This window comes from Octopus sinensis, linkage group LG7 (genome assembly GCF_006345805.1).
Source record: "Octopus sinensis linkage group LG7, ASM634580v1, whole genome shotgun sequence".
Taxonomy (NCBI): Eukaryota; Metazoa; Mollusca; class Cephalopoda; order Octopoda; family Octopodidae; genus Octopus; species Octopus sinensis.
The window spans coordinates 79,372,093-79,396,065 of record NC_043003.1 but is presented as its reverse complement, the minus strand read 5'-3'; the positions used below and the strand labels follow the sequence as shown (position 1 = coordinate 79,396,065).

Sequence of the window (23,973 nt, the reverse complement as noted above, 5' to 3'; positions counted from 1 at the left end):
GTGTTTACATCCCCATAACTTAGCGATTCGGCAAAATAGACCAATAGAATAAGTACTAGGCTTACAAAGAATAAGTTCTGGGGTCAATTTGCTCAACTAAAAAAGGCAGTGCTCCAGCATGGCCACAGTCAAATGACTGAAACAAGTAAAAGAGTAAAACAGTAAAGAGTACTGTGACAGTAAGCTGCACAATATTATTATAGTTTGAAATGCAAACATCTGCAGCAAATTGAAGTAATTGGATAAATATAAAATAATAGTACTCAAAATATTGAATAATGGATCCATAATTAATTCTAATGAGAAATAATTTTCATTGATCACGTGACTGGTTTAAAGCATGCTGCATGTTCTGTATTAATTTTTGGCATGCTTTTACTGTGAGGTCATCATCATCATCGTTTAACGTCCATTCTCCATGCTAGCATGGGTTGGACGGTTCGACCGGGGATCTGGGAAGCCAGAAGGCTGCACCAGGCTCCAGTCTTATCTGGCAAAGTTTCTACAGCTGGATGCCCTTCCTAACGCCAACCATTCCGTGAGTGTAGTGGGTGCTTTTTACGTGCCACCTGCACAGGTGCCAAGCGAGGCTGGCAACGGCCACGGTAGGATTGGTGTATTTTATGTGCCACCGACACAGAAGCCAGTCGAGGCAGTGCTGGCATCGGCCACAAGTCGGATAGTGCTTTTTACGTACCGCCAGACCAGGGATCCTGGCTGGTTCAATTCAAAACTGGTTACTGAATGTGTGAAGTTGGATGACAAAGAACTAGAGTCAATGTGATCCTGGGCACTGTAAAACTACATTACACAAGACATTTAGCCATGTACAACTACTTCTTCCTCTCTGGGCAAGTCGGCTTGCAGGGATGGTCTGTGGTTTCCCAGCTGCTAACTTTGCTGTTGGAACCGTCTTCGTGTCAGGAGGCTGCATTTTGCAACAATATATTGTAAAATGAGTGAATACCATTTTATAAATACCATATCAAACAAACAATGTATAATTTGTCATTATATCTGGAAGCCAAGAATTACAGACACTTTATTAAATCTGACAGTGCACCATTGAAAAGAAATTACTTGTGATTACTCTAAAATTCCAGTGCTTCTACAAACCTCACATGCCTCTATAATTTCTCTTGCTTACCTCTAGGGATATATATACCCCAATTTGAAAACTGTTGGTATAAAGGACTCCCTTGTTAGTTTATGGAATTCCTTAAATCCCGGTGCTGTTGTTGTTGTTGTTGTTTGAGCCAGTCTTTGTTATTGATGATGTTTTATCAAATAACATGTTTGATCAGTTTATCCTACCACAAACATCCCACCTTTATTCTGAAATATGTTCTCTTTAGTGGGTTGGAAGACATGGGACAATATACTGAAGGCCCATCTCAAAGCATTGAACCTTACAAAGGAGATAACGGAGGACTGAGATATGAGGCATATTGCTGTACACAAGAAAACCCACCCACTACAACAGAATTGAGATCCTAAAATCAAGGTGCCATATAAAAAGCATTGGTGTGGGTGTTGGTGCCACATAAAAAGCACTGAAGCTGGTGTCATGTAAAAACACTGATAATGGTACCAGATAAAAAGCACCCAGTACACTCTGTGGAGTGGTTGTCATTAGGAATGGCATCCAGCCATAGAAATCATGTTATAACAGACTATGGAACCTGGTGCAACCCCTGGCCTTCCCAGTTCCTTTCAAGCTGCCCAAAGCATGGAAAACAGCTAATAAATGTTGTTGTTCATGATGATGATGATGATCATCATCATCATCATCATCATCGTTTAACGTCCGTTTTCTGTGCTAGTATGGGTTGGATGGTTTGACCGGGATCTGGGAAGCCAAGAGGCTGCACCAGGGGAGGCTGGCAACGGTTGATGATGATTAATCCAGCTGAACAACTAGGTAAAAGCTTCCTCAATGCCCCTTGTAGTTTTTCATCACAAAGTCTAATAATGAAAGAACTCAAAGACAACAACAATAATTTATATATTTTATATATATATATAGAGAGAGGTTCTCCCATGTTAGTGACCTTTGTACTTCAACAGCTCCCTCAGAGAAATCTCAGGAAGCATGGAAGTTTTGAAGGATGCAGTGCTCCAACAACTAACTACTGATGCCAGCAGTTTGTTCCATGCTTCAGCAACTCTTAGCGTGAAAAAATGTTTCTGAAAGTCATGGAAGCTGTGCTGTTTTTCTGATTTTGTAAACATGTCCACGGGTGTTAGACAGGTGGAGTTTGAAAAGGTGCTCAGAGTTATTGTTAGTAAGATGGTTAATAATTTTATGGGTGTCTGCCAAGTCAGCTACCAGACGTCGAAGTTTCAATGTATCCATGCCCAGGGAAGTAAGGCGTTCAGAATATGGCAAATGCCTGATGGAGGATATTCTCTTGGTTGCATGTTGCTGAACAGTTTCCAGACGATAAATATCCTGGGCAAGATAAAGCAATGCAGCTCCATGAGAAACATAGAATGGGTGTGACTGAGCTAAGTATTTTACCTTCTGTGAAGTAATCAAGGCAGATGTCAGCAATAGGTGGCCCACATATATTGGAACTTCTCCATTTTTGATGGGGATTATTCAGATTTTATTTCATGGTGCCTTTGGAAAAGATCTGGAGCATCTTTTTAACAAAATGAAATTTCAATTCTATATTTAAGAGATGAGGAATTATGTACATTATTTACATTGTTTACAATTGACGGATATTTGTCCTCATCTTGTTTGTTGTTAACACAACGTTTTGGCTGATATACCCTCCAGCCTTCATCAGGTGTGTTGGGGAAATTTCAAACCTGGGTTCTCATTCCTAAGGTATTTTTTCGATGTTGTTATTATTATTATTATTATTATTATTACTATCATTATTATTATTATTATTATTATTATCATTATTATTATTATTATTATTATTAACCCCTACGGGCATATGGCATAGTGGTTAAGAGCGCAGGCTACTAACCGCAAGATTCCGAGTTCGATTCCAGGTAGCAACATGAATAATACTAATAATAATAATAATAATAACAACATCGAAAAATACCTTAGGAATAAGAACCCAGGTTCCAAATTTCCCCAAGACACCTGATGAAGGCTGGAGGGTATCAGCCGAAACATTGTGTTAACAACAAGAGAGAGGAGGACAAATATCCGTCAATTGTAAATAATGTAAATAGAGAAAATTAAATGTTTCAAAAAATGGTGGGAGGGTGGGGTCAACCTCCCCCACTCCCATCTTCCCCTCTCCAGACCTATTTCGGTCGATTTCGTAGGCACTACACAAAATTATTTTTTGAGACATTATGCATTTAAAAACTAGAGAAGCCTTTTCAGTAAAAAAAAAAAGAAAAAGAAAAAAAAGGAAATATTTTTAGCCTTTTTAGGCGCAGGAGTGGCTGTGTGGTAAGTAGCTTGTTTACCAACCACATGGTTCTGGGTTCAGTCCCACTGCGTGGCACCTTGGGTAAGTGTCTTCCACTATAGCCTCGGGCCGACCAAAGCCTTGTGAGTGGATTTGGTAGACGGAAACTGAAAGAAGCCCGTCGTATATATGTATATATATATATATATATATATATATATATATATATATATATATATATATATATATATATATATATATATATATATATGCGTGTATGTTTGTGTGTCTGTGTTTGTTCCCCTAGCATTGCTTGACAACCGATGCTGGTGTGTTTATGTCCCCGTAACATAGCGGTTCGGCAAAAGAGACCGATAGAATAAGTACTGGGCTTACAAAAGAATAAGTCCCGGGGTCGAGTTGCTCGATTAAAGACGGTGCTCCAGCATGGCCGCAGTCAAAATGACTGAAACAAGTAAAAAGAAACAAGAAAGAAAGAAAAGATGTGATTAAAGGGAAAATTTAATTGTTGTTTCTTGCATATCCTATAACCGAAGTGATTTAGTGTTGATAAAATTATAAACTTTTAAAATAAGTTTTTTTTGATAGCATAAATGAGTTTATGATTTTAGTAGGAAGAAAATATTGAAAAACATCAATACTTGTCAGGGTGAGGAAAGAAACGAGGAAGGTGGTCATGGGATATGCTAGAAGCAACAGCCAAATCTCCCTTCGATCACACGCCTTTTTGTCTGAAAATATTTAGTTTCTTTTTGGTGGGGTGTAGGGTTTAACTGAAAAGACTACCCCTGTAATTTTTATGTGCATACTGCCTGAAAAAATCACCGTGCATAGTGCCCACAAAACCGACCAAAATTTGTCAGGTGTGAAAAAGAAAACATTTTTCGAAAAAATTTTTTTTTTTGTTAAAAAGCTACTCCAGTTCATTTCCAAGAGCAACGTGAAAAAATAATCTGGAAAAATCCCCAAAACGGAGAAATTTCAACTTATGTTCGCCGAAATGAACAGTTAAAGGTTTATATTTTTATGTAATTTCCTTAATTAACCCTTTACACTTTTTTTCAAACATTTACTAAAAGCCTAATCATCTTTCGAATTTTATTGCAGAAGGGAGATTCAAAAATTTAAACTAATAGAGAATAAGGAAGTTCGGAATGAATACAACGGGGAGATAATAGATCAGTCGTTATAAATTTGGTCCACATAGGGTAGAGTTATGTCCCTTGTATCATTTATTTTCTGATTATGAAATATTTAGGACTTGCCGAATTGACTTAATCTGAAGTTGTACGTTTAAACTGAAGAAATTACATCACGAAAGAGCTGTAATAATAACTTTAAAATACACGTATATATCCTGTTATCTTCACTTCTATCTTATTTCTAAATAATGCGTACACACATACTTTATAAGGCATTTATTTTTATTTTCAAGCCTAGCCAGGCTCATAGGCCCCGGTTTCCCGATTTCTGTGGCGTATGTGTTCCCCCAAGCTGGACGGGATGCTAGTCCATCGCAACGTTACTCTAGAAACAGGAAGCAAGAGTGAGAGAAAGTTGGGACAAAAGAGTACAACAGGGGTCGCCACCATCCCCTGTCAGAGCTTCATAGAGCTTTTAGGTGTTTTCGCTCAATAAACACACACGACGCCCGGTCTGGGAATCGAAACCGCGATCCTCCTACTGCGAGTTCGCTGCCTAACCACTGGGTCATTGCGCCTCCACTTATAAGGCATACATAAGCATATATACATATATATTTTGTGTGTGTGTTAATGTGTATGGGAAAAATAAGTAACATTATTCTTTTACTCTGCAGACGGAAACTGCCAAGCAATAGAACAATACAAGAATTTTATTTTGCAATAACAATAACTCTGAGCACCTTTTCAAACTCCACCTGTCTAACACCCATGGACATGTTTACAAAATCAGAAAACAGCACAGTTCCCATGACTTTCGGAAACATTTTTTCATGCTGAGAGTTGCTGAAGCATGGAACAAACTGCCGGCATCAGTTGTTAGTTGTTGGAGCACTGCATCCTTCAAAACTTCCATGCTTCCTGAGATTCGCCAACACTACACCTGATTTTCTCCCCTCCATACACACGCAAGCATGTATCTGACTCATACACTGTTCACTTCCCAGACATTTGTACATTACTGCATATGCTTTATACGCATTTTTGACAAGTTATTATTATTATTGTCACTTCAATAGCAAAATCCACACCTGGATTCACATTACATTAACACATCCAACACAAATAGATGCAGCTTCTTATATTCTTAATCCATTTTTTTCTTTTTTTTAAAAAAAAAATAATAATAATGAAATTATTGTATACAGTGCTCAGGTGCACCACAACTTGTCAGAAAGTGCATATAAAGTACATGCAGTAATGTAGAAATGTCTGGAAAGTGAACATGCTTGTGTGTGTATGGAGGGGAGAAAATCAAGTGTAGTGTTGGCGAATCTCAGGAAGCATGGAAGTCTTGAAGGATGCAGTGCTCCGACAACTAACAACCGATGCCAGCAGTTTGTTCCACGCTTCAGCAACTCTCAGTGTGAAAAAATGTTTCCTGAAGTCATGGGAGCTGTGCTGTTTTCTTACTTTGTAAATATGTCCACGGGTGTTAGATGGGTGGAGTTTGAAGAGGTGCTCAGTGTTATTGTTTGTGCGATGGTTGATAATTTTATGGGTGTCTGCCAGGTCAGCTGCCAGGATTTTTAAATCCCTTTCTTCAAACATTCATTCATTGAAATTGGCAGGAGTGACCATCATTATTATTATTAATGTAGTGAGCTGGCAGAATTGATAGCACCCCAGGCAAAATGCTTAGCAACATTTCATTCTTCCTCACATTCTGAGTTCAAATTCCACTGTACCAGTTATGCACTAGGGTCGATGTAATCGATTTATCCTTCCTCAGAAATTGGTGTCCATATGCCAAAATTTGAAGCCATTATCATTATTAATGTGGTCAGCTGGTAGAATCGTTAGCAACCCAGATAGAATGCTTAGCTGCATTTCAGATTTCGCTGATGTCAACTTTGCCTCTCCTCTTTGTGGGGTTGATAAAATAAAAACCAGTCAAGTATAGTAATGTCTCGTTATATGAGTTAATTTGTTCCTACAGACAAATTAAAGCGAAATGGCAGAAACGATAGCATGCCGGGTGAAATGCTTAGCAGTATTTCATCTGCCGTTACGTTCTGAGTTCAAATTCTGCCGAGGTCGACTTTGCCTTTCATCCTTTTGGGATCGATTAAATAAGTACCCGTTACACACTGGGGTCGATATAATAAACTTAATCCGTTTGTCTGTCCTTGTTTGTCCCCTCTGTGTTTAGCCCCTTGTGGGGTAGTAAAGAAATAGGTATTTCATCTGTCTTTACGTTCTGAGTTCAGATTCTGCCAAGGTCAACTTTGCCTTTCATCCTTTCAGGGTCAATAAATTAAATACCAGTTGTGTACTGGGATCAGTCTAATCAAGTGGCCCCCTTCCCCAAAATTTCAGGCTTTGTGCCTAGAGTAGAAAAGAATTTGTTCCTGGAGACCACTCATGAAGCAAAACCTCATAAAACAGCAATAATTTCCCATTGTAGCAATGTTATAAATCGTAATTCATTCCTGGGGAAAATATTTTACCTATAAAATTTATAAAACTTGTAAATAAATGGCAATAAAACAACAGTAGAATGTAAAGAATATTCTATGTAATGTAAAAAGAATGTCAAGATGATTTATAATAAAAAATATTATTATTATAATTGTTTTCTGAATCGATTTCACTTGCACTAGATTTGTGCTCACCATCACTTGTAGATGTGATTGCTGATTCACAAGCACTCACAGACAGACTAGTAGATTTCTTTTTAAAAAACAAGTCTAGAGTTGTCTGCTGGGAAGAATCTTATAAATTTCTCGGTAACACACAGAAGCATTTGTAATGGTAGTAGAAACATTTGCACTTCATTAAAAATTTTAATCTTGTGCTTGAAAAATTTCAGTTCACCATACAAAAGTGAGCTGAAAAATAAAAACTCATAAACCTGGGGTTTTGTAAAGTGGGTCCTCATAAAGTGAGGCATTACTGTACCATGTGGTTAGGAAGCCAGCTTCTTACCACACAGCCACACCTTTTTTTCTTTTTCTCTGTAGACGTTTGCCTAAAGATGTTCAAACTTGCTATTATCCAAATCAATGATATCAGCCTTTGAATCCCTAAACAAGTCATGGACCAAATGCAGCCCACTGGACTTTCTAAATGCCATGACCTTCAGTTCTTTTTTAGTTGTGCAGCCAGCCTGATGTTGAACTGTGTGTCCTGCAATTCACTCCTTGGAAAAGGAAACCAATGCCTGTTCCAAACTAAACCATTTTCTTTCACAGTCTAACTCAAAAAAAAAAAAGTCAGAAGTGTGGAATTCCTTCATGAAAAATTCTGTTGCAAAGATTTGTGGAGCAGGAGTAATGTTGGTTTTTCATAATTTTCAAAATGAATTGAAACATATTTCTGTTGAAACGCCACAGTCTGTGTTGCAATTAATTTTGAAAATAAGGAAAATTTTATTGGGTGCAGGCGTAGGTGTGTGGTTGGAAGTTTGCTTCCCAACAACATGATTCTAGGTTCAGTCCTACTGCATGACACCTTAGGCAAGTGTCTTCTGCTATAACCTCAAGCTGAGTGAGTTAGCTAGATAGAAACTGAAAGAATCCCATTGTGTGTGTCCCACCACTGCTTGACAACCAGTGTTGTTCTGCTTACATGCTTACATCCCCCATAACTTAGTGGTTCAGCCACAGAGACCGAAGAATAAATATCAAGCTTAAAAAAATAATGAGTATTGGTGGGGGAGTTGATTCATTTAACTAAAATTCCTCAAATTCTTATAGGCGTAGGAGTAGCTGTGTGGTAAATAGCTTGCTTACGAACCACATGGTTCTGGGTTCAGTCCCACTGCATGGCACCTTGGGCAAGTGTCTTCTACTATAGTCTCGGACCAACCAAAGCCTTGTGAGTGGATTTGGTAGACAGAAACTGAAAGAAGCCCGTCGTATATATGTATATATATATATGTGTGTGTGTGTGTGTATATGTCTGTTTTTGTCCCTCCAACATCGCTTAACAACCAATGCTGGTGTGTTCATGTCCCCGTAACTTGGTGGTTCAGCAAAAGAGACCGATAGAATAAGTACTAGGCTTACAAAGAATAATTCCTGGGGTTGATTTGCTCGATCAACTAAAGGCGGTGCCCCAGCATGGCCACAGTCAAATGACTGAAACAAGTAAAAGAGTAAAGTGGTACTTCAGCATGGTCTCAATCATGCCTTTGTCATTATTAAGCTGCTGTAAGGCAGCAAGCTGTCAGAATTGTTACCAATCTGGACAAAAATGCTTTGCAATATTTTGTCCATCGTTATGTTCTGAGTTCAAATTCTGTCACGGTCAGCTATGGCTTTCATCCTTTCAGGGGTCGATAAAATAAGCACCATTCAAGTACTGGAATTGGCTGTTGTAATTGACAACCCACTTCCCTCAAATTTCAGCCCATGTTCATAAAGAAGCAAAGAATATTTAGCTGCTATTTATAACACAAAGTAACAGGAAATTCTGACAGAAGATTTTAATTAAGACCATCTTAAATTGAGGAATATAAATTAGCGACAGAGGCTTTGGTGCAAAATGCACCCTTATTTATATTGTTAGCAGGGAGATAAATCCTTGCACCTTCAGTGCTGAGACCAACAGATCACATAATTTCAGCCTTCCTTGGTCTTGTCAATGATGGACGATCAACCACTAGAGCTGGCAACAACTCATCTCTCCACCAGTGACATATAGAAAAACAATACCAGAACAGGCACCGGTGTCACAATTAACAAGTGAGCTTGTTAAAACATGTACGTTAGTGACAGAGGCTGTATTACTGCCAAGATGTAATATTTATTCCCACTTAAATGTGGATGTTCTGTTAGGACAAACTATACTGTGGTAGGTCCCATGAGAGAAACTCTCATATAGGCTTTTGATACAAAATGTTCTCTTGTTTATATCACTATTTATCTTTCTGCTCTCAATGTAAACAAGAATGCATTTTGCACCAAAAAGCCAACAAGTCTAGTGGTTAGGATTCCTGGCTTTCACCCAGGCGGCCCAGATTCGATTCCCGGCATAGGAATGTCTTTCTTTTAACGGCGGTGTATCAGCATGGCCGCAGCTCTGAGCTGAAACAAGAAAAAAAAAAATGAGATAATTTCTCTCTTGATAACTATCGCAGTATAGTAACAGAATATCCATGTTTAAGTGGGGATAAATGTTACCTCTTTAAAATGGGGTTTTGTATCATAGAACCAGGGGCAGTTTCAGATGAGTTGGTATCAAAAGGGTTACATAGTTGGAGGAAATGATGGCATACAACTGTCGTTCTATGCAAATATTGGTATCAACAATTTCAAACATATGTACAATATTAGCTGGGTGTGTACTATTTTCCTTTGTTTATTTTATTTCGTTTGTTGTTTTAAAATTTGTGTTTATTTTGATTTTCATTTGTTTTTTTTATTTCATTTGTTTTAAAATTTGTGTTTATTTTGATCCATTATTTTCTAGTTCTCAAAAAAGATTCAACAGTATCCATAATATCCATTGGTTTGATCTGTTCCTTGTACACAGCATTAGTGAGTAAAATTTTCCATCATCATCATCATCATCATCATCATTATTATTATTATTATTATTATTATTATTATTATTATTATTATTGTTATTATTGAGTGTGAGAGCAGTGCATGCCATCAAAGTGACACTGGGGTAAAATATACGAAGCCCAATATACCCATCATGACTACCCGTCTGATAAGGGTACACTAGGCACATGCATCACAACCATATGTGAGCGACATGGTGATCTCATATCAAGATAAACAGCACATGTAGGTGGGGCCCAGTTAGAATTTTCTTCAGGTCGAGTAGCCCAGCCTGCTCAAAAGGTCCTTGAATAGGGGTTGTTGAACAAAAGACCCATGTTTCCAGAGGTGAATTATTCAAACCCCAAAGAATCCCTCTCAACATATGGCTATGATGCTCCCCCACTACTTCTGCTCGTGATCAGAGATGCACATATTGTCAGCCACTAAGGGACATGATCAACTGGTTACGGTCAAACAACTGACAAGCAAATCTGTGGTATTGAGCAGAATATTTGCTGTAGCCCATCTTTTATACCAAGACAAAACAATGTACATGATAACACTTCCAATCAGTTAAGATGAGAAGCCATGAGAGCCACTGTCTGGTACTCCATCAGGGCATCGGTACTCCATCAGGGCATGGTACTCCATCAGGGCATTGTACTCCATCTATTATTATTATTATTATTATTATTATTGAGTGAGAGAGCAGTTCATGCCATCAAAGTGACACTGGGGTAAAATATACAAAGCCCAATATACCCATCATGACTACCCGTCTGATAAAGGTACACCAGGCACATGCATCACAACCATATGTGCGCGACATGGTAATTTCATATCAAGATAAACAGCACATAACCTTGCAGGTGGGGCCCAGTTAGAATTTTCTTCAGGTTGAGTAGCCCATCCCGCTCAAACGGTCCCTGAATAAGGGTTGTTTAAGGATGTTGAAAGAACCACCCATGTTTCCAGAGGTGAACTATTCAAACCCCAAAGAATCCCTCTCAACACATGGCTATGATGCTCCCCCACTACTTCTGCTCGTGATCAGAGATGCACATATCGTCAGCCACTAAGGGACATGCTCGTCAAACAACTGACAAGCAAATCTGTGGTATTGAGCAGAATATTTGCTGTAGCCCATCTTTTATACCAAGACAAAACAATGTACATGATAACACTTCCAATCAGTTAAGATGAGAAGCCATGAGAGCCACTGCCTGGTACTGCATCAGGGCATTTATTATTATTATTATTATTATTATTATTATTATTATTATTATTATTATTATTATTAATAATAATTTTATTTGTGTTCAGCACTTGTGGCCAATAAAGAAACTAATTATTATTATTATTACTACTACTACTACTACTACTACTACTAAGGCAGCAAACTGCAGAATCGTTACTGCACCGGGTAAAATGCTTAGCAGCATTTTGTCTGTCTTTGTGTTCTGAGTTCAAATTCTGCTGAAGTCAACTTTGCCTTTTATCCTCTCGGAGTCAAGTACTAGGGTCAATGTAACTGACTTACCCCCTCTCCCAAAATTTCAATCCTTGTACCTATAGTAGAAAGGATCATTATTATTATTATTATTATTATTAATATTAAGGCAGCAAGCTGGTAGAATCATTAGCACGCTGGGCATAATGCTTAGCAGTATTTCGTCCATCCTTACATTCTGAGTTCAAATTCCCTCAAGGTCAGCTTTGCCTTTCATCCTTTCAGGGTTGATAAAATATGTACTAGTTGAACACTACAGTCAATGTAAACGACAGCCCCTCCCCTCCAAAAATGCTGGTGGCCTTGTGCCAAAATTTGAAACTATTATTATAATTATTATCGTTTTACTTCTAAGAGTGCTCGGTCTTGTTTGCTCTGGTTGATTCTGTGGGAGAGGACAACAGCCTGCTGTCAGAGGTCTTACAGGGTCTCTTTCCACACATTATAAGCTTTATACTTAGTTGTTAATTATCATGGGAGACATTCAACATCCAAGTACCAATCTCAAAATCCTATCTGTCCCCAACAGAGCAGATTTTGAGGCTTGCTCTGCTCTCATGTCAATTCCAATTTCTCTGACATATTTCTCAAACTTGGATGCTAATGCTCTGAATGCCCCTACAACTACTGGAATGACAGATGCTCTCCTCATAGTCCTTATTCTTGCAATTTCGCTTTTTAGTAGCCTATACTTTTCAATCTTTTCTAGTTTTTTGTCACTTATGTATGCATCCCCAGGTACTGCAATATCTATAATCTTTGTTTCCTTTCTTCTTTTATCTACCACAACAATATCTGGTCTCCAAGCATTAATTAGGAGTCACATTGGATTGTAAAATCCCATTATTATTGTTATTATTATTATTACTAAGACAGCAAGCTAGAAGAATTGTTAGCACACCAGGAGAAATGCTGGGCAGTATTTCGTCTGCTGCAAGCTGGCAGAAACATTAGCACGCTGGGCGAAATGCTTAGCGGTATTTCGTCTGCTGCTACATTCTGAGTTCAAATTCCGCCAAGATCAACTTTGTCTTTCATCCTTTCGGGGTTGATAAATTAAATACCAGTTACGCACTGGGGTCGATATAATCGACTTAATCCATTTGTCTGTCTTTGTTTGTCCTCTCTGTGTTTAGCCCCTTGTGGGTAGTAAAGAAATAGGTATTTCATCTGCCGTTTCGTTCTGAGTTCAAATTCGACTTTGCCTTTCATCCTTTCGGGGTCAATAAATTAAGTACTAGCTACGCACTGGGGTCGATGTAATTGACTTAATCCCTTTTTTCTTTCCTTGTTTGTCCCCTCTATGTTTAGCCCCATGTGGGCAATAAAGAAATAAGAATTATTAGAGCATTGGAAAAATGCATTGTGGTATTTTTTCTGACTCTTTACATTCTGAGTTCAAATCCTGCTTGAGGTCAACTTTGCCTTTCATCCTTTTGGCATTGATAAAAAATATAGTAACCAGTCACGTAATGGAGTCAACAGAATCAACTAACCTTGTCCCCTCAAAATTCTAAGCCTTGTGCCTAAATCAAAAATCACCACCACCACCACCACCACTACTACTGCTATAGCTACCACCACTACCATTACTACTACTATATTTATATCTAGTTAGCTTTTTAACGACAGCTACATTAATCATGTTAACACTAACTCAACTATTGATTTTCAGTTCTGTCGGCATAATGGAATTGTTTAATGTCATTTTTGGCAATTGTTTTTCTTACTTCTTTTGCTGTTAAGCTTATTGATTGTTTCCATTTAAAGTTTATGCTTTAAGCAGGAAAAAAAAAGAACTGCATTTTATATAATTGAAGTCTAAGAAGTAGTTGTATAAAATTTCTTTGTTGTGAAATCTGAAATAGATTTTACAATACTGCATGCCTTGTAGAATATTTACACTTGGAGATTTATTGTTTAAACCTGTTAGATTTTTATCCATTTTCCTTTTTCTTCCAAATATTAGTGATAGACCTGGCTGTGTTATTAAGAAGTTTTCTTCACAACCATTACATAGTTTTGGCTTCAGTCTCACCTTGAGTGAATTTGCTCTGGGTATGATATTAAACTACATCTCATGGTGGGGCTCCAGTTCAAGAATTCTGGAGTTGTCAGAAGCATGGAATCACCCTTTAATTGCCATTACTCCAAAGTCTGTTCTGGCCCAGAACAGTAGCACCTGTCAGTCCCATTTATGTGTTTAACCCCTTACCCGGCAGAAACGAATATATGCGTTTTGACCGAAGTCGTTTTTTTCTATCTCTGACAAGTTAACTCGTCAAAAGATAGACTCGCCAAAATCGACAGCAAACGAGTTCCTTCGTCTAAAAACGGGTTAACTCGTTTCTGCCCAAAGCGGTAATTTAAAATCAATATTATTGAATTAAAATTCATAATAAATAAGGTTTGAAATATACCTCGAAATCACCATTCAAAACATAGTAAAATAAAACAATTAAAAAATATGTCTGAAAAAATACATTTATTTTCAAAATAATTGTTGGGTAAGGGGTTAATAGATTTCCCAGCAGTAGAGGAGGCTTCCATTATTCTTAATAAACCAGTGGGGGTGGTAACTTTTCTAGGAGAAAGATACTCTGGCATAAAACCTGTAGTCAAAATAATAACAGTCTGGAACCTACAATGGTGACCAAGAGATTGGTAATAGTGTTGCAGAAGCTTTTGTCACTGAAGGTGGTGAGCTGGTAGAAACGTTAGCACGCTGGGCGAAATGCTTAGCGGTATTTCGTCTGCCGTTACATTCTGAGTTTCCACCAAGGTCGACTTTGCCTTTCATCCTTTCGGGGTCGATTAAATAAGTACCAGTTATGCACTGGGCTCAATATAATCGACTTAATCCGTTTGTCTGTCCTTGTTTGTCCTTTCTGTGTTTAGCCCCTTGTGGGTAGTAAAGAAATAGGTATTTCGTCTGCCGTTACATTCAAATTCCACCGAGGTCGACTTTGCCTTTCATCCTTTCGGCGCCGATAAATTAAGTACCAGTTACGTGCTGGATTCGATGTAATCGACTTAATCCATTTGTTTGTCCCTTCTATGTTTAGCCCCTTGTAGGCAATAAAGAAATAAGAAACTTTTGTCACTTAAATCCAATGTTGTACAGATGTATTGCTATCACTTCTTGATTGTTATCATTCTTAATCTCTTTTGCATTTTATAAAGTCCTATAACAATGAATTCTGGAATTGTTAGGACCATGGAGTGACCTCTTAGTTACCATTGCTCCCAAGTTTGTTCTGACCCAGAACAATAGAACCTGTCAGAGTCCCATCTATGTGTTTAATAGATTTCCCAATGGTAGAGGAGGCTTCCATTTAAAAAAAAAAACGTTGGGGAGGTAGCCCTTCTAGGAGAAAGATAAAAAACGTCGCCCTTTTCAAGCCTAGCCAGGCTCGTGGGCCCAGTTTCCCGGTTTCTGTGACATATGTGCCCCACCGCCAGCTGGACGGGACACCAGTCCATTGCAGCGTTACTCAAGAAACAAGAAGAGAGAGTGAGAGAAAGTTGTGGCAAAAGAGTACAACAGGGGTTACCACCACCCCCTGCCGGAGCCTCGTGGAGCTTTTAGGTGTTTACACTCAATAAACACACACAACGCCCAGTATGGGAATCGAAACCGCGATTCTCCGACCGCGAGTCCACTGCCCTAACCACTGGGCCATTGCACCTCCACAGGAGAAAGATACTCTGGCATAAAACTTGCAGTCAAAATAGTACCAGTCTGGAACTTACTGTGATGACCAAGAGATTGGCAAAAGTATTGCAGAAGTTTTTGTCACTTAAATCTAATCACATACAGACACCTTGCTATCATTTCTTGATCTGTTTTGTACAATATAAAATCCTATGGCAATGGATGCATGGCATAAAGTCCTATCCATGCATATGCAAGGATGAAAGTAAATCAGAACAATCAGTTTGTACATGAGATGGCTATCATCTGACTAGATAAGGCAATCATCATCATCATCATATACATATGCACGTGCACCCACCACTACACACATACACACACATATAGGTGCAGGTGTGGCTGTGTGGTAAGAAGCTTGCTTCGCTATCACATGGTTCCAGGTTCAGTCTCACTTCATGACACTTTGGGCAAGTGTCTTCTACAATAGCCTTGGCCCAACCAAAGCCTTGTGGGTGGATTTGGTTGATGGAAACTGAAAGAAACCTGTTGTGTGTTTGTGTGTGCGTGTTTTCATGTCTGTGTCTGCATTTGTCCCCACTGCCATCGCTTGACAACCAATGCTGGTGTGTTTATGTCCTTATAACTTAGCTGTTCAGCAAAATAGAATAAGTGCTAGGTTTACAAAGAATGAGTCTTGGGGTCAATTTCTTCAACTAAAACCCTTTTAGGCAGTGCTCCAGTATGGCCACTGTCAAATGCCTAAAATAAGTAAAAGATTATGTATATATATGCATACACACAGCATATATACATACATATATTATATATTCATATACATACACACAGAGCATATATACATATGTATATATATACATACACACACAGCATACATACATACATATATATATATATATACATACATACATACATACACACACAACATATCCCAATTCATCTCAGTTTTTTTATTTTCTTTTCCATGAGGTTGAACATTTTGAAAACAGCCTTCACTACTATATATCATCATCATCATCATCATCATCATCATCATCATTTAGCATCCCTTTTCCATGCTTCTATGAGTCAAATAGAGTTTATTTGAAGCAGATTTTCTGCAACCAGACACCCTGCCTGTCACCAACCTTCACCTGTTTCCAAGCAAGGTAATATTTCTCGAGACATATTCTTGAGGATAGTAGAAATGAATGACATTGCTTGTCTGACAGTGGCAATTATTTACAACTACTACGTGATGCCAAAACAAGGACACACACACATATATATATACACATATATATAACGTAAAAGAAATAAGGATTTGGAATTTGGGCAAGTACCTTATATGTACATCAATATAATCCAGTTTCTGGCTAATCACATCGAATGATAGGAAAGATTTAGAATTGCTTAAGATAAATAATTACACGGTACTTCACTCTCACAATGTGTGTGTGTATGTGTACACACACACACATATTGGCATCTTTCAGTTTCCCTCTACCAAATCTACTCACAATCCTATGGTCAGCTGAGGGTTATACTAGGAAACAAACTTCTTACCAAACAGCCACGTGTCCTCCTCTGTGTGTGTGTGTGTGTGTGTGCACGTGCGTGCATGTGTGTGGAATCAATATCTTATCAGTTGTAAGGCTGTTCTGTCTTTTTACTACGACTGTCGAGCCAATGAGGAAGTCTCTTTGTGACCATTCAACCTGCTAGAAATAGAGACCGAATCTCCCTCGAATCATTCCCTAAGAAGAATGAAAGGACATGTTAGATAGTGTAATCTTAAATACATATTTTAAAATAAAAATGAGATGGTTATTGCTAGAAAAAGTTTTATCATAAGGTTTAGTTGATTTAACTCTTTAGCATTCAGATTTCTTTGGCCAATTAATTGCTTATTTACTCACATTGTTTTTAATTAATCATGCATTATCTTGAAGCTTCAAGATTTCAATGATGTGTTTGTATATTTTTAGAACGATATTGTAGGGTAGGTTTGAAAGGTTGGATCTGATCAGTTTTAACTTTAAACAGAATATTTTGGTCAGATATGGTCAGTTAAAATGTTAAAAGGTTAAGCTGACCTGGGACTAAACAATAACATCTATCAGGGCTATAAGTTATTGGGTCATCTCATAAATGATGTGCTTTTTTTTATACTTCGTTTATTTTTCAAAATTAAGATAAACAAACTTCTTGTTTAATCCTAAATATACTCTCCTTCATTAGAAATATTAAATTTCTAAATGTCTCAAAGAGACATGAACGGTGGTGGAGCGATAGAGTGGTTGTATACTGTCAACCTAACGTGACAGTCCTGTAAGGGAATTACACCACCGCTGTTTAGCCCTAGGAAGCATCGAACGCTTCCTGTCGGCTTTGACACATTTCCTGTGTCCTTATATTTGTGAAGGGGAGGCAAGCACCTATCCTGGGCTGATGACGGGTTAAGACCCAGAAACATGCATGTCCTCAGGTGTGAATCTTGGCTGGTGGGGGTGCTTGCCTCCCCTTCACAAATATAAGGACACAGGAAATGTGTCAAAGCCGACAGGAAGCGTTCGATGCTTCCTAGGGCTAAACAGCGGTGGTGTAATTCCCATACGGGACTGTCACGTTAGGTTGACAGTATACGACCACTCTATACTCTCTTTCATTTTCTACAATCTCTTCCATCTATCTGGTAGACCTGCAAAGCCCCCCTCTTCCAAAATTCCCTTGTCTGTGGCAAAAAATAATCCTCCAGTATTGTTCTGACCTCAGAATTGGTTTTTTTTTTTTTTTTTTCATCCAAATGATTTTGAAGACTGCAGAATAAATGATAATCAGATGGAGCAATGTCCAGTGAATATAATGGGTGGGGCATCGTTTTCCATTCAAACTACTCCAGCTTTTGGAATGTCATCCTCACTGTATGTGGCCGAGCATTATCCTCATGGAAGAACACCTTTTGTCTTGAAACCAAAGATGGACATTTTTCTTCTAGCACTGACTTGAATGACTATTTGAATGACCAAATCCAAGCTTCTCTGCTAGTTCTTCAACAGTCACAATGAGATTTTGTTCCACCAGGGACATCCTCGTTGCAGGACATCCTCGTTGAGCTCTGCAGATCTTCCAGGATGACTTGTCTTCTAGACTGTAGTTTCTGGCTGGAAATCTCTGGTACCGCCATTGGCACTGGTTTACGCTTATTGTCCGATACCCATATACTGCATTAATATTCCTTGCACTTTCCATTGCGTTGTTGCTTTTATTGAACTCATAAAGCAAAATATGCTGAATATGCTCCTTTGCCACTTCCATTATAGCTTTCAAAAAAATAACTGTTAAAATCAAACTGCACTCTTCAAAACTCACACTAAGAATAAGTACATGGTAAAATTACTACCTGCTTTTATAGCAAGTTGATGCAGGTAGTTTATCCCGTCCTCTTCCGACTTTTAGTTCACGCAATTGAAAACCACATTATTTATGGGATACATAACTAAAATGCAATACATAACTAATGTTTACTTTTATCACCTTTAAGGTAGTGAACCAAAAATATTTTTTAATTAATTTAAAATTACAACTATAAAAAGCCATTAGCTGCAGAAAAAAAAAATCTGATGAGGCAAGGGAGAGAACTCCTGAAATGTTAGTCTCCCCAAAAGTAATTTTTGTTTTCTTTTAGTCACAATCAGTCTTTTATATAATAATTTGCATCTGTGGTGCATGGATTTATGAATAAAAAAAAGAAAAAGAAATAAAATCAAAAAAGAATAGTAATGGTGATCATTGTCACTTTATTCATTAAGTGTAAGATATCAGAAATAAATATCTCGTTGGGAGAAGTACTTTAAAAAAACCAAAGAAAGACTTGCTTTGTTGTTAGTCTATGAATGTGGTGTCACAATGGCGAATGACAGTAAGTGGCAGAGAATAACTTGTTAACATGTATGATAGAAGTGTGTGAGAGAGGAAAGAGTGGTTAGAAAGAGGAAGGAAATGAAACTTTGAGAGGGTCATGTTGAAGATAGAGAATAAGAGTGGCGAAGGAATGCAAAGAGGAGAACAGGAAAGAAACAGAAGATTAATGATCCTTTTAAACTAGGGAGAGGTTTTTGCTTTAGCTGAGCATTTGTTTTTTGTTTTTTGTTTTTTTCCTCTTTTTTTTTTTTTTTTTTTCAGGCGGTACCAGGTCAATGACTTGTAAATTGTTGAACTGTAGCGTTATTCACATAATTCCAAACATAGAAACCATAACTCAACATCATCATCATCATCATCATTGTTCGACCGTGGTCGAGACAATGGAATTTACTATGTTACGCCAGACTTCACGGTCCATCATAGCATTACGGAGGTCTTGTTTGCTGGATGCCTGTATCCCTGGAGATTACATCGGGGTAGGAGAGTGTGCGCCCTCTGATATCGCAAGCAGATGGCTTCCAGGGGAGAAGAGTAGAGATTATGTCGTTTTCAGCTCTACAACAATGCCCAGCAAACTGGACTCTTCTACCTTTCACAAGAGATGATACAGGTGATAGTTTCAGACAGCTGGAGGTTAAACCTATTTCTATTTCTTTACTACCCACAAGGGGCTAAACACAGAGGGGACAAACAAGAACAGACAAACGGATTAAGTCGATTACATCGACCCCCAGTGCGTAACTGGTACTTAATTTATCGACCCCGAAAGGATGAAAGGCAAAGTCGACCTCGGCGGAATTTGAACTCAGAACGTAACGGCAGACGAAATACAGCTACGCTTTTCGCCCAGCGTGTTAACGATTCTGCCAGCTCGCCGCCTGGAGGTTAAACCATTTAACCCATGCCAGCATGGAAAGCGGACATTACATCATGATGATGATGATGATGATCACATACATACATATACATATAAGCAGTCAGAAGCAGGCTAATGGCTAGAGACATTGCTATTAAGGAAATGGATGGACTTATTGTCTGGAGATATGAGTATGCTTGAGGACAGTTGTGTTTCTAACTCAATAGTCTTCTTCATCGGCATAACAATTGTCCTACCTCTTCTCCAGAAGCCAAAAGAACTAGATTTATACAAAACAGAGCATTGTTTGTCCCAAAACAATAGTAGAAGTCTTTTCTAAGGTGCTACATCGTGGGACTGAATCTGAGACCACATGGTTGCAAAGAAAACTTCTTAACCTCACACCTAATAAGGATACTGTATGTGAATACATGCGATAAAACAAAATATCATTTAAAATTTGTATCCTACCTAAAACCTCTTGAACATAGATGCAGGTGTGGCTGTGTGGTACAAAGCTTGCTTCCCAACCACATGGTTCCAGGTTCAGTCCCACTGTATGGCACCTAGGGCAAGTGTCTTCTGCTGTAGTCTTGGACCAACCAAAGTCTTGCAAATGAATTAGGTGGACAGAAACTGAAAGAAGCCCATTGTATATATATAAATGTGTGTGTGTGTGTGTCTGTGTTTGTCCCCCTGTCATTGCTTAACAACTGATGCTGGTGTGTTTTTCGTCCCAGTAACCTAGCGGTTTGGCAAAAGAGACCAATAGAATACGTACTATACTTACAATGAATGAGACTTGGGGGTCAATTTCTTCTGCTAAAACCCTTTTAAGATGGTGCTCCAACATGGCCTCAGTCAAATGACTGAAACAAAAGAATAAATACATACTTAACCATTTTTTTTTTTTTTTCTTCCAGGGTGGACTAAAAGCCAACACTTATATTGAGGCTTTTCAATTAATTACAATGTTTATTGGTCTTCTGGCCATTGTTATCTCTACCTTTTCTTCGAGGAACGTTGCAGAGGTTTTCTACAATGCAACAATTAATGATACAGCTGCTTCTATGTAAGTAACATATCATTTTTTTCTTTTTTATACTCTTGCTATATTTTTTTTAAAAATAATAATGAAATTATTGTATACAGTGCTCAGGTGCACCACAACTTGTCAAAAGTGCATATAAAGCATATGCAGTAATGTACAAATGATTGGAAAGTGAACAGTGCATAAGTTAGATACATGCTTGTGTGTGTATTGTAGGGTAGATGTGAGAGGTTGGATCTGGTCAGTTTTAACATAAAACAGATAGATGTTTTGGACTGGATAGAACTGTATTAAATCTAAATGGTTAAACGATGATGATGAGACACATTACCAAGCTGTACTTGCTTACAAGTGATAACTAGCTGTACTTTTCTCCTACATTCAATCACTTCTTTTCCTCTCTCTCTCTCTCTCTCTCTCTCTCTCTCTCTCTCTTCTCCCACTTCCTTCCAGTCAACTTATGTATCCCATTTCCTCTGCCCAACTCTCTATCACACTCCCTCAGATATCATTTCCAATGCACTAATTATATATATCCTTATTACTTCAGGTTTCAAGAAGGCAAAAACTACTCCGTCACATCAACAATAATTGGTGGAACTGTGCTCTATGCATCAATTTATGCTGTGAACCAGTCTCAAGTGCAAAGATATTTTTCATGCTCTTCACTGAAAAAAGCTAAATGGTATGTTAATTTCGTTTGAATTGCAGGGATTTAGATGTGCCAAATCTTTGGCACAATCATAGCCGTATTCTTTGAACGTTTGCTTTGCAACCACACTGCATAGCACCTATGGTAAATCTCTTCTACTTCACCTTCAAACAGACCAATACTTTGTGAATGGAATTTTTTGATGGAATATGTGCAGGGACCCTTTAACTATTTATGTGCGCACACACACACACACACACACACACACACCACACACACACACATGCATGTACATACACACTAAATGCAGTTTCTGCCAAACAAATTCACTCAAGGTATCGGTTAGTCCAGGGGTGATAGTAGAAGACATTTGTTCATGGTAAGATGGAGTGAGACTGAACCAATGAGCCTGTGGTTACATAGCAAACTTTTTAACCATACAGCCATGCCAGTGCCTGTACATACATACATACATACATACATACATACATACATACATACATACATAATACATACATACATACATACATACATACACACACACACATACACACTACATACATACATACATACATACATACATACACACACACACACATACACACATACATACACACACACACACACCACACACACACACACACACACACATACATACATACATACATACATGCATGGCATTTTGTCCATCTTCACCATCTGAGTTCAAATCCTGCCAAGGACAACTTTGCCTTTCCTCCTTTCAGGGTTGATAAAATAAGTACCAGTTAAACACTTCCCCAAACTTGCTAGCCTTGTGCTAAATTTGAAATCATTAATTAGATCTCCAATTGATTGTGTTTTTTTTTTTCTTATTTGTTATTTTCCAGGAGCCTTTGGTTGAACAGCCCGGGTTTAATTGTGATTGTCTCCCTTTGTTGCATGCTCGGTGCAGTTCTTAGGACAAGTGAACTCAAAAAAGAGTCTAAAATAGACAAGGTGAGTTTCCTTTAACCTAACTTTTTAATATTTCTGTTTAGAAAATGTAATCAAGTTTTGGTGCTGGCATAACTGTGTGGTAAGAATGACTGAAACAAGTAAAAGATAAAAGTTAAATGATAAAGATTTAATGGCAGGCAGAAAGGAATACCTACAAGCATTTTGTTGGAGCCTTTGAGACATGTAGGAGTGATGGTAGTGGTGAGGGTTATCCCCAGACTGAAAACCTGACAAGAATACTTGCCATAGATTGGACTCTTCTAAAGCTACCCAAGGACCAGGTTGTGAAGTTGTAGTGACACCATTTTAGAAGTTTTCAGCGCGCATGCGCAGAGTTGGATTTCTTCCAGGAGGCCTGCCGGAAGTTCCCTCATGCACATGCGCAGAGAACTAGCAGCAGCAAAATTTCCCGCTGTATCGACCTCTCTTGAAGGCTGACAGTGAACAGAAAGGACGTGTTTTGCCAGCTCTCCCAAGTTGCCACCACGTGGCGATGCTACACTATGCTGGAAACAGGATTTGGCTCACTCCATTAGACTGCTAAGATTAGCTCCTAGGCTACCGATTCGCCCGGAAAGAAATGTATATATATACTAGCAGTATCGCCCGGCGTTGCTCGGGTTTGTAAGGGAAATAAATATATAAGCATTTTTAGAGAGTTATAGCCAAAAAATAGCAAAAAAATGCATTAAAAATGGGAAAAAAATTATGGTAAATTTTTTTGAAAATCGTTGACTCATCGTAGACATTTTTAGAGAGTTACTTCCCTTATATAATAGCGAAAAAATGCATCAAAATGGAAAAAATTGATGGTAAGTTATTTTTAAAATCGTAGACTCATCGTAGACGCGCGCTAATACCCAGAAGGGCTTGATATGAATCACGACTATAAGATACCCGCTTTTGGTTACACTGCACCGCAAAATGTGGGAGTAGTTAGGAATCTAAATCGTAGGAGACAGAGACACAACTTCACTTTTATATATAAAGATGTATTGCGAATCCAGAAAATAAAAATATTTATGCTGTTGAAGATATTCGAAAGTCTTGGCTTTTCCTTCGATAAATTATTTGTTGGCGTTAGGAAGGGCATCCAGTCGTAGAAACATTGCCAGATCAGACTGGGCCTGGTGCAGCCTTCTGGCTTCCCAGACCCCAGTTGAACCGTCCAACCCATGCCAGCATGGAAAGCGGATGCTAAACGATGATGATGATGTAAGGGATGAAAGCTGCACCCCTCCAATGTTAC

General features: G+C 38.3%; 1 protein-coding gene across 4 annotated transcripts in view; it reads left to right on the top strand.

The window, feature by feature from the left end:
* The window catches only part of LOC115214036 (sodium-dependent multivitamin transporter-like), a 124,953-nt gene that overhangs the window by 84,264 nt on the left and 16,716 nt on the right, over positions 1-23,973 (top strand). For all 4 annotated transcript variants that reach the window (XM_029783057.2, XM_036504861.1, XM_029783058.2 and 1 more), the window contains exons 5-8: positions 10,022-10,089; positions 20,967-21,115; positions 21,645-21,779; positions 22,616-22,724. In XM_029783057.2, coding sequence (XP_029638917.1) covers positions 10,022-10,089; positions 20,967-21,115; positions 21,645-21,779; positions 22,616-22,724 — 461 coding nt within the window. The remainder of the gene's footprint in view (positions 1-10,021; positions 10,090-20,966; positions 21,116-21,644; positions 21,780-22,615; positions 22,725-23,973) is intronic.